We start from the raw sequence: 12,154 nt of genomic DNA, 5'->3' as shown, positions 1-12,154 counted from the left end.
TTTTTTTTTTTTATAATGGGCATAACTTCTCTTTCCTCTCGTTTAAACAACTGTTTAAAATGGTTGTAAATCTGCCTCTTTGTTACCTTTCATCCAGCAAAGGAGCTACTAGAAAGCTACAGGTTAGTTAGCAATCAAGACCATTTTAGCCAACATTGCAGATGACATTAAGCAACTGATTATGTAGGATATTGTTTACTTTATTCCATTTCATTTCTGGTAGCTGGCTTTCTTTGCAGTCCAGTCTCTTATCCATGCATACTGGTAAGGAAACAATACAATAGCTACTTTTGATTCACAATAGAAAGGATTTAAAATCTCCGTTTCAGATAAGCTTTTCACTTAGCAGGGTGTCTTGGCTGACTTCTTCATTGTGCCTGCTAGGTTTGTGTATAGTTCAGATAAGTTTAGAAGGATGCTTGATTGGTTGTTGCTGAACATATTTCTTTGTATTGTGCAGGAGTCTCCTTGCATGTGCTGAGTAAATGTTATGTTAGTACTTTATGCTGATTCCAGCAACTTGCAGTGTGTACACAATAGGCCATTGAAATGAGTGCCACTTATGCACTCCCTGCTTATGACTGCCCTACTGTAGGATATTTTGAGCAAATAATTTGTGCTGTTACAGTGACACACACTGTAGAATGGTTATGAAAACAGTTGTTCATTTAAAAGGTGATTGATACCCTGACTTCGTTCTTACTTTGAACAGTGAAGGTGTTTTTGGGTTACATGCTGGGATGTATACCAGATGGAAACCATCTATTACTGTAACATAAATAAGCATTTTACCTTAAGTAATTTGAGACTTATTTACTACACTGAGCATATTTAAAATGTTAACACATATCTAGACACACTGATGACTAAATTACTAATGCTTCTAAGAGAAACAGCAAAAGGATTTATAAGTAAAGGGAGATGTTAACATTCTGATGTTTGTGTATCAGAAAATGCCTGTTGTTTCCAGTTCCAGTCATTTATGTTCTGTTCAGTTACCTTCATCTCAGAGCAGGGTCCTGTCATTTGCCTGCAGCCTGAATAGTCATTCTATAGTCTGACATTTAGGTATGTCTCATCTCTCTTAAGATGCGCCTTTTGAATCTGATTTAAATTACTTCTTTCGGTAATGTCATATTTGAAAGCAACATAAAAAGATCAGCAGTAAAGCAAGCAATACTAAAGAGCACTGTGGCAAATGGAGCAAAAATGTTGAATTTAAAAGCTGTGGTTTTTTTCTTGCTATTTCTGATTTGTTTCTCAGGATGTAGAGGAGATAGTCTAGATGGAAAAATTATAATAAAGTTTTTTTGTTTTCTTAAAGTCTTTTGTCACATTATAAGCTTACCTGTTTTTTCCTGGCAACCTGGTTTTCTTGGTTCTGTTACTAGAGAGTGGATAGTAAGAAGTTTCAATGAATTCCAGGAAACAGGAGAAGTTCAAAGAGTGAAGAACAGCTACAAAATAGTTTGGAAACAATTTTTTTCTTTTTCCTGATGTATAGAGCTTGGAACATGTCAATTCAAAATGAATGCATCATAGACTTCAAAATAACCTCGACAATTGTAATGCTGATTCTCTAAAGTAAACATGAAGTTCCTAGAACTGAGACAGTAAGGAATATCAGAATTTCAGGACATGAAATACATAGCATAAACATCATCATAATCCCATCAGAAAAGCACCTTGAAAATCACTGTAAGTTAACTAAAATGTGGGGAACTGAATAATGTTAGATGTTCAAGTCCATACCAGTTAACATTCCTCAAAATCTTTATCTTGTTTACATAAACAAACTTGAGCATTTTTTGTTCATTCCTTAATTTTATCCCTAATGGCACTTCACTCTTAGGCACTCCAGTCTTAGAACAACATGTATGTCCATAGTCTATTCTGCAGTCATTACTTCTGTGGAATTGTTCATTTGAAATGAGTCCACTTATACTTGTAGGAGAAAAAGTGTTATGGCTGCTCTTTGGCTTTTTTTTTTTGTTGTGGTAAGGAAGACAATTAAAGGTAATCTAAAACTAAAAAAGGCATTTTTCATGTATTTTTATCCATATTCAAGGAAATACAGTTTAGGAAACAACTCTGCATTGCCTACCAATGCTTCTTTGTTCTAGAAAATTCCTCTGCTTCCTGGTAGTATCAATGTCAGCACACATTCAAATTCAGTCTGGATGTAATCTCCAGCACAGTTTCAAGGTGTTGGAAAGAGGCTTTGTGTTGTTTTCCAGAAATCTCTGAAGATTTGCACACAGGAACATTTCACTCTGTTAATAGTTCTAATCTTGGGACATTTGGGGCTAGAGTGGACACAGACTCCTGATATGCTTCCTTGCTGCACGCTGAGTCATCCCTTCCCTTTGACTTTTTAAAAACATTAAGTTGCTGCATTGAGGCAGAAGAGGAATATTGCTTTAGAAACCAAGTACTAAACTATAATCTTTACATCATTGTTTATTTCAGATTAACAAGTTGAAGAGCAAAAATGGAATTTTAAAAAGTTAATCCCTCTGAACCTTCACACTACAAGAGTTGTAACTTGCCTCTGTCTTTTCCCTTCCTATGGTTTTGCAGGTTTTCCCAAATAGCACTGATCCTGAATTTGACATGCATATGCCAGAACAGGCAGGCAGCTATGGCAGATAATCACAGTCTGAAGGGAAAAAGCAACTCTCTCTATTAGTGTATGAAAAACAGATACCTAAAAACATCATTTTTAAATGTAGTTTATTTTAGTTATTTACTGACAGTACGTGGATATGCCCAGGGAAGACTTTTAAGTTGCCGTCGAATGCTTTTTAGTGTTCTTGTGAGTAGATCAAATGATTACCTATCTCCACGTCTTTGTTGATGTGTTTCAGAAGGCGGAGAAGAATGGAAGGTTATAAAAGGGAAATTTCTAGCTATCAATGCAGTAAACATGAGCTGTGCCTGTCCACGAAGTCCAAAAGGTCTTTCACCAGCAGCTCATTTGGCAGATGGCTCAGCAGACCTCATTCTAGTTCGGAAATGCTCCAGATTTGATTTTCTACAGTATCTTGTCAGACACACAAACCAGGATGATCAGGTGTGTATTCCTATTGACAGTGAATTATACAGAGTCCATCAAAGGTGTTAATTTTTATATTCTTACAGGACAGAAATAGTATCTATAAAGCAGGTTTGTTTGGTTTTTAAAAATTTATACATTTTGTGTGATGCAGTCTCAGAATGTGTACCATGAAAAAAAAAAAGGCAGCTCAAAACATTTTACCAGTCAACTCCTTGGCCACAGCATTCTAACAAAATTCCACTTTTGCCAACTGAATTCAGTTTTGTAACATTTTCTGTGTATTTGCTGTTGGAACAATATTTAAAGTTATTTTATCACAACTGTGCCCTCATGTAGTTGTCATGAAAAACTGCTTATAGCATGAAAAACTACTCACAGCATGAATAGCCGAGGTAGATGTGGTGAAGAATAATAAATCACTTTTGTGAGCTGTATAAAAATGTGATTTAGAAGAAAGTTAACAGAACTGCAATTTGATTGTAAACTGCAGGCTTTTAGCAGTATTTTACTACATATAAGTGACCAGGATATGAGCTTTATGCATTCAGCTTCAAAATTATTTCTTGCATGTGTTGTAGCTGTCAAGTGGGAAGATTCATCACTGCTTTGGATTGTAATATCTCTTGAAACAGAACTATGGCTGTGACTGCACGTATTTAATATTTGTCACAACCTGATATTATTAACATCTTCTGGAAATTATCTGAACAATGGACTAATGTCATATCTAGTGCATAAAAGCAGTAACAAATCTCTCATGTTTATGATGCTAGTCTTCTTCCATTGTGAAAGAATTAGTATATATTCTTTTTCCTTTATTTCCACATTGTGAATGTGTCCAAATTCGTCCTTCCCACTGTTCTCAATTTCCTCCTCTTCCCTTCACTCCTCCTCACTCACTGTCCCCTTGATATTTTCGACCATTTGGAGCCATCCCTTACTACCTTTCTGATTGGCTGTAACATTTGTCAAGGGACAACATTCTGCTTAGGCTTGAGACATGAGAGCTTGGGTGCTCTCTGCATAGACACAGGTGACAATGCAGCCATGGATATCACCGTTTGCATCTGAGCAGTTTGGACCAGTAGCCACTGTTTCCAAGCATAGAGTTTGATGACTTCACAGTTCTCTGAGGGAACTTAAGACCTAGGAAGTCTCTCCATCTCTGCTTTTTCTGGTTGTCATTGTGGCCATTTCCTTTCCAATGCTTCCCATTTCTCTCTGGGATATGCTGGTTTTGAAGTGGAGATTAAATGCTGGGTTGTACATATGTCCTTAGCTCAGGCTTGTGTCCACCATAAAAACTTCTTGGGAAACCTGTCTTGAAAACTTAAGGAATGGGGAGGGGGGGAGGAAGGAAAGAAGGAAAGGGTGACTGTATGTATATCAGTACAGACTGGTTTGTGAGTGAACTTTCTTCACATCTGATTCCCTGCCGTCCCCTTCCAGTAGACACACACAGATATACTCCATGGCCTTTGCTAAATGACCTGTCTGTATTCGATACAGCTTGCTGAATAGTTAGCTGTTAAGTTGCTTTCAGGGCAGGATGGGGGATCCTCTAATTTATTGTCCCTTCAATTAATGACGCCTGTTGTAAAGCATTTGTTCAGTATCATAGTGTAAATCTGCAGTCTCGGTTTTAAGAGCAGTCTTCTAATTGACCTGCTTTTTCTGGCTGAATTAACTAGTTGTTTTTTTTAATGTAAAAATACTACCCTCTATTCTTATTTTCATGTACCTCCCACTCTGTGGTTTGGTCACAGAGGCTGAGGGGAAGGCTTGAGAAGTAAAGGGCTCACACTGCCATGGAATTCTTGCCTTCAGGGCATTGTTCCAAGTGCAAAAGCAGAAGACTTTCAGAAAAGCCTATGTGTCTTAACGACTGTACTTGAAGAGATCCTAAAGATGGTGCAAAGATGCAACCCAAACCTTTCTGACTTTGTGCTTTGATCCAGTCTAAGCACAGAAGAGCAAAGAAAACTAAGTCTCTATGAATAAAATGGATTGAACCCAGGAAGGTTCAAAATACACCCCAAAACTTGATTAAAACCAAACGAGGTTAGATGTTGATACCAAAAACCTGATATATTTTATTTAATAGTAAAAGAGGCAAAGAAAGAGAAAAGAAAGGAAGAAATAAAGAAAAAAAGGGGGGGGGGGGCGGGGAGGCTGAGTCACACAAGAGGGATTGGGAGAGACAGATTAAGTCGAAACGTATCACCCTTCCATGGATTTGTTTCCCTCCATCTGGTTTTCTTGGTGGTGTGGATCCCCTGCTGAAGAGCACAGAGTCCAGTGGATTAATACACATTTGGGCAGGTGGGAACACCCAAGTGCCTCCCCTGAAGACAGTAGGTTTGACACTGTCCCTTGCAAGACTGTGGATCTGTTGCATCATTTTGCATCATGTGCAGTGCTCTGGTGCGGGATCTGAGGACTCCTATGAGGGCAGCCTTTGATGGGCCATTACACCCCCTCTGCTGTCCCTCATGTGGATGTCCCTTGGATGCGCCTTTCCTGGGGTGAAGGGGCCCTGCAGCTGAGCTCCTCTGCACAGCGGGGGCGTGGGCAGTCCCTGCTTCTGACCAGAGGCTTTTTCACCGCACACCCAGATCCTCTCCTTCTCCCCCCTTTGATGTATGGGTCTGTTCGAGCCTGGCAGCTGAGAACCGCGGGGCTGTGGTCTCCACCCCGAAGATGCAGATGCTGGGCTTAATTCTCCTGGGAATGTATTCTCCTCCCCCAGCCCAGACCTGAGCCACTTTATCTTATCTCCATCAGCTTGCCGTCCAGGGCCTCAGTCAGGAGGTGAATTCGGGGTGGGATGGTCTTCCATACAGCTTTTGTTAGGCAATTTTGCTATAATAGGCACTATACAGTGACCATTGAGAAGGAAGGTTTCATTTTGGCTTTATTGCTTTTGACTTGTGCAGTTTTTCACAAACAAATATCACTTTATACCTTAGGTAAGCTTCTCTAGAAAACTGGAGTGGACAGACTTTCCTTGAGTACAAAATGCTGCATGCTGAGTTGCTTTATACATCAACTGTATTTACTTACAACTGCCTGATTTGCTTACTTTTTTTTTTTCTTCTTTTTTTTTTTAGTTTGACTTTCCATTTGTAGACGTTTATCGGGTGAAGTGTTTTCAATTTACATCAAAGCTTTCAGAAGACAACGAGAGCAATGTAATGGACATAGGAAAGAAACGTTTTGGCCAGTTCTGCAGAGATCATCCAGCCTGTTGCTGTAATATTGTTAATAGCACCTGGAATTGTGATGGAGAAACTCTGGATAGTTCAGCAATTGAAGTGAGGTAAACTTTGATTTTTCTGTCTATAGAGCAGAACAGATTAAGCCTTCTCACTGATTTTAAACATACTTATAAAGTCATCCCTAAAAGATGCCTGTGCATAGCAAATTTCAGTCTTCTGATAATGAACCTAATGAATATTTTTGTTGCCATTTTGAATCCTTTCCAGAGAATACTGCAACCATGTATGTTGTAAATGATCACTCTGAGTGAGATGGATGGCTGTACCTTTGATGTCATACTTACTTCTTAGGAGCTGGTATTATGTGTTTAAAGTGCTGAAAGTGAAGATGGTGTTGGAAGGATTCTGTTTACATGTGTGGGATGCCTCATTATGCTGAGCAGCAGCTTTTCCTGTTTAGCTTAAGTAAGAATCCTTGTCTCACAGAAATAGAGTATGCCCCATACTTCGTGGTTTTTTGCACACAGCACAGAGTCTTATCTCCAGTCTTCACATACGGAGGAAGAATTTCGCAGTTGTGCAAATAATCAGGTTAGAAAAGAAGTTTGTGAAATTTGAAAGGTTGTTTTTTTGGGGTGTTCTCTTTTTTTTCTGTTGGTTTTTTGTTTTTGTTGATTTTGTTTGGATTAGTTTTGGTTCCTGGTTTTGTTAGTTGTTTTTATAACAAAGGGAACCAAACCCATAATACCTACATACAAGTGTGTTGCATTAAAATATAATCACTTAGCAGTTCAAAGGTGAGTTTTATAAATGCTCTATATTGTAAAAGATTGGCTCATCTAAGTGCCATAGAACTTCTTGTGTGGACAAGGGGAGTAGAAGAGGATAGGTGAAAGCATCCAGCCCTCTGAGCAGGGGAGGATTGTATCTAAAATGAGGGCATGGTTTCTGTAGTCAGATGTAAGTAACTTTGTCCAGCTGTTTGAAATTAATGGATTATTAGAATTAAATATATGGAACCAATTTATTTCTTACTAATTTCTTTATTTTTCAGGGTTCACTGCCAGTTAATGAAACTGTTTGCAAGGGGAATTGAGGAAAACCGTAAAGATGAAGCTGCCCACAGCCAGAGTAGCATTGAACAATTATTATAGACATTGTTCCTCCAATGGGGAGAAGAAGAAATAAAAGCTCAAGGAAATTGAGTAAATATGCATTTTAGTCAAATTGACAAGTATTTTAAACTTCTAGGTTGTTTTTTTTATGGCTTCTCTATAATTTTAGACATCTTACTGTATTGTGTCATTTTTTAAAAAAACTGTAATCATTAAAATGTATCTTGGAGCAATGTAATCTGTTATGTTAGAAAAGATGGGATTGGCCTATATCTGTGTATTCATGATAACTGATAAATACTCTGTGCTTTTCTAGAGAGCTAATTTAGTAGTGTTGCAATAATATCTAAATGTTATGAAACATTGGACTTGCCACTGGCACCAAGATGAAACATTTTCAGTGTCTGAGAAGACGTCTTCTGCTGGGAGTGTTATGTAGTTGCATGTGGCTTAAATGCTGGACAACGGTGTTGTCATTTGCTTTTTTTTTTTTCCATTGAAATCTTTCATTTTGTTATTCTGACAATACCTTGCAACTTATCAATGCAATTCAAATACACATTCCTGGCTTTAAGTAATAACAATAATAGTGTACAGATATTTGAAAAATAAAAGCACAACTATATACCAGTCACACCTCATCCTACATATTCTGTCTTTGAAGGTTTCCTTGCATCATGCTTTTTGTGATTATAAAAGGTTTTATGACTGTTTGGATGATACCAAATACCACACAGTGCAACTGTAAAAGTCTTGCAAGCAAATTGCAGGAGTACTTGTATAATATCAGAAAGGCACAGGAAAGGAAAATACAAATAAGCTCTCAAACACCAGCAAGTTTTAATTTTTAAAAATACCTGATATTAACATATTAAAAGCTTCTCTCTTCAGTACACAATTCTTTGGACATTCTACTCCATACGTTAAAATGTCTTTGCAAAATAAGATGTTGTAGTGTTAAGTTCAGAAATACGATTTGATGATTGAAAATCCTTAAAATAATTTAATTAAATAGGAAACAAAATAATTTGCTTTGTGAAGCCAAGGGAAGAAACTGACATCTGACAAATCATGAATTCACTGTGCTGATTTGTTTTTATAAAAAAAAAATTAGACTGTCATATAGAGCTATGGAGTGATTGTCTAAGTTGTATATAGGTTTGTGTATTGTGGCACATAAATGTTTTGTGTCCAGGGTTGGGGCTAAATTGTGCTCTTCTTGTAGAGATTTATTCCTGTTTGAGGACACAAGTTAGCCCCTGTTTTATTCTATCTTTTCTTAAGTGTTTCTTTAAGTTCAAAATTCTCTCTAAAACTGATTTTGTCTGAGGGTTTTTTTGCGTCCAGACAGCTGATGAGTCTGTATTAATGTATAATTATTGGTACTTCTGACCAGCTTGTGTTAGTTTCATGTCTCTCATATATGTGGTCAATGTGTAAGCCATGGTGATTGGTCATTTCATTACTGAAGCACTTGAATATTGTTATAAATGGCAGGTTATTTTTTTCTATTGAAGTTACTTACATTCCTGTTTTGTGTATTATCAAAATTGTGTTCTGTATCTTTACTACAAAGTATTATTCATATTGCTCTATATGACAAAAAGCACTTGCAAATTATATTTGCCTCAAGTACAATCATACAAAGTTTAGGATCTATATTTTGTTATATAGTATTTCAGGAAAATACTTGAATACTTTTCCAAAACTACTGCTCTTTGCTTTCCTTATTAATACAATGAGTTGAAATGTTTATTCATGCAGTGTTTTTCTGACACTTGTAACACAGGTGTTATATATACTGTATTTTTAAAGCCATGTTTAATAAGTGAAATAGTTCTTTTGAACTAACATCCCATTGAAAATGAAATTATGCAGTTCTACAAATGTGAATATTTTTTGAAAGTGTCACTTGTTAAAAAATTACTATGGTTATTGTGGTTAGTCCATGAATATTGTGAGAGTACCCAAGACTTCCAAGTTACAGTAATTCTTGTGCAGGAGGTAATGGTATACACTCAGCTCACCAACAGTGAGGGAGTTTGAGGCATTGCAGCTATCCGGAGTACATTGTCATCAATAAGATCTGGAATAAAGAGTAACCAGCTCTTTCCATTAGTTTGCTAGCAAGTCATGAGACCCCTACTTGAAAAATGGAGACTTAATCTCATAGTGAATGTATATTGAAATGCTTTGAATATTTGAGTATCTGTAACTGAGTGCTTGGTGTTTCCAAAGAAAGCCACAGTGAAGGTCTCCTTTTTGAGAAAAAGCCACCAGAAAAGTATGAAAGATCATTGTATAGTATGGTAAAGAAGTGTGAAGTAAATAATAAAGGTATTGCAACATAATAAAATTTAAAGGTCTTAGGTAATAGAAAAGCTGCATAGTTGCATTTGAATAATTCTATTTGTAGCATATTAAACTAGCAAAGCACCATATGTGAGTTGTACGACATGTCCAGTTTATTTTTAAGAGAGCTGTGTAAGTAATGTCTGCTTACATTTTAATTCTAGGGTATTTTTTTCTCCGAATGTAATCTTAGTATGGAAATTATGTATAGGAAAACCAGCTTTGATTTTTCTTTTTTCCCAATCTTGCTGGCTTCAAGATTAGAAAATGTGTTTTGTTTTATGATGCGAGGGCATTTCATTAGAAAAATAAAACTGCATTGTACAACATTACATTGGTTTTCTTCTTTTCACAACTTGATTTGAAAAAAACCTCACTTTGACAGAAATCAGGCAGTAGTATGCTTAGTGTAACCACTGTGAGCAGATCAAACCAAGTCAAGCAATTCATAACCTTGCAGTTGGGTTGATGACAGCTTTGCGGCAAGTATGAGTGTGAACACTGAGAGTGAAGGAAAGCAACTAGTGAAGCTGGACTTAGGCTAATACTTAAGTAACTCTACAAGGGTAAACTAAATATGAAACTTACTGTAATGCAGGTGTTCACAGTTATTATGGAAGTTAAAAGAAACTGCATTTCTAAGAAGCGTGAAATATTTATTATACTATAAATAGTATGTGGTAAATAGATGGGGGGTCTAGGGTTTTGTTGCAGTAATTGCTACAGACGAGGTATGTATTCTAATAAGTAAAACGTGTTCATTGTAGATAAACAATTGGCACAGAAGGAGCACATGTTTTTCAGCACTGTAGACACTTCTGCTTTTGCAGTGTATTGTTTTTGTGTGGCAAGGTTTTGGTAGTTGGGGGGCTGCAAGGGTGACTTCTGGACGAAGGCAGCAGAGGATGCCCCCATGTCAGACAGTCATTTCCCCAGCCAGCTCCAAGATGGACCTGCCACTGGGCAAAGCTGAGCTCATGGCATGGCATTGATAGCAACTTCTGTGATAAATAAGAGAGGGTAAAAAGTACTGCTTGACAGCTGTGAAAGGAGTGAGTGGAAAGTAAACATCCTGCAGACACTTAAGGTCAGTGAAGAAGGGGGAGGAGGTGCTCCAGGCACCAGATGAGATTGCCCTGCAGCCTGTGGGGCAGGTGGATGTGCCCCCAGGAAAGCTGCAACCCATGGAGAGCTCGTGCTGGAGCAAGTTTCCTGGCAGGGTCTGCAGCCATGGAGAGGAGCATATACATGAGCAGGTATTTTTGGCAGGAACTGTGGCCCATGGATGACGTTTTTCACCTCAGGAAGGAGGAAGAAGTAAGAGAGTGATAAAGTGTTGAACTCACTAGAACCCCCATTTCTCCTCCTCCCTGCACTGCTCAAGGCAGGGGGGATGAGGTAGAAGAGTCAGAAGTGCAGCTGAGCATAGGAATGTGGCAGAGAGCAAGGAGAGGAGGTGGTGCATTTAGATTTGGGTTTATTTCTGTCTTACTCTGTTATCAACTGGCAATAAATTGATTTTCCCCAAGATGACTTTGTTTTGCCCCTTACTGTAATTGCCCCTGTCCTTAGCTTGACCTCCTGAGCTTTTCAATCATTTTTTACCCCATCCTGAGGAGGATGGTCTACAACCAGAAATTTCTCTGACCATGTGTCTTGCAATTCAAGTATTAGAGTAATAGAATTTTAGAACCAATTAGGTTGGAAAAGACCTTTAAGCCCAATGCTTAAACCTGCATGGCCAAGTCCAGCACTAAAGCATGTCCCTAAGGGCCACATGTACACATCTTTTAAATACCTCCAGAGCTAGTGTCTCAGCCAACTTCCCTGGACAGTCTGTTCCAACACGTGATAATTTCTTCCATGAAAAAGTTTTTCCTAACACTGAATCTAAACCTCCCCTGACACAGCTTCATAGGAACTTGATTGGAAGGGACTTTGAAGATCAGCTTGAGTCTAAAGTTCATATTGGCCTCAACTTGAAGCCATTTCCTCTATTTCCTCTTGTTCTATTGCTTTTACACAGAAATGGAGACCCCCACCTGGCTACGAGCTCTTTTCAGGCACTTGTAGAGTGTAATAAGGCCTCCTCTGAGCCTCCTTCTCTGCAGAATAAACACCCCCAGCTCCCTCAGCAGCTGCTCACCAAACTTGTGCTCTGGACACAATCCGGCACCTCTTCTAATGAGGGGCCAAACTGAACACAGAATTCATCTCCCTAGAACTCTTGCCTTAGTCCCTGTGAAGTAAATGAGTAATAGGAATTCATCATTTTTATTCTCATTAGTGACATGGGTCTTATTTGAACTTTTCAACAGGAGAGTTAAGTAATTTAATAGATTCTGACTGGTGTTTAAGTTTCAGTAAATTAGTTCTGTCCATAATGAAGCAACAGTCTTCTCAGACTTCTG

General features: G+C 38.0%; 1 protein-coding gene across 2 annotated transcripts in view; it reads left to right on the top strand.

Moving 5' to 3' along the window:
• Positions 1-10,075, top strand: part of CERK (ceramide kinase) — a 43,120-nt gene extending 33,045 nt beyond the window's left edge. The window contains exons 11-13 of one of the 2 annotated variants that reach the window (XM_066182936.1): positions 2,871-3,073; positions 6,169-6,377; positions 7,331-10,075. In XM_066182936.1, coding sequence (XP_066039033.1) covers positions 2,871-3,073; positions 6,169-6,377; positions 7,331-7,430 — 512 coding nt within the window. In that variant the 3' untranslated portion in view covers positions 7,431-10,075. Of the gene's footprint in view, positions 1-2,867; positions 3,074-6,168; positions 6,378-7,330 lie in introns of both variants that reach the window. The other variant, XM_066182935.1, reaches the window with a different exon arrangement.
• The last annotated feature ends 2,079 nt before the right edge of the window (positions 10,076-12,154 follow it).

Source organism: Chamaea fasciata, unplaced genomic scaffold (assembly GCF_029207755.1).
Source record: "Chamaea fasciata isolate MVZ Bird 193981 ecotype frontalis unplaced genomic scaffold, bChaFas1.0.hap1 SCAF_5, whole genome shotgun sequence".
NCBI classification, from domain to species: Eukaryota; Metazoa; Chordata; class Aves; order Passeriformes; family Sylviidae; genus Chamaea; species Chamaea fasciata.
The sequence above is the reverse complement of the archived record's forward strand: the minus strand, read 5'-3'. Positions and strand labels throughout refer to the sequence as shown.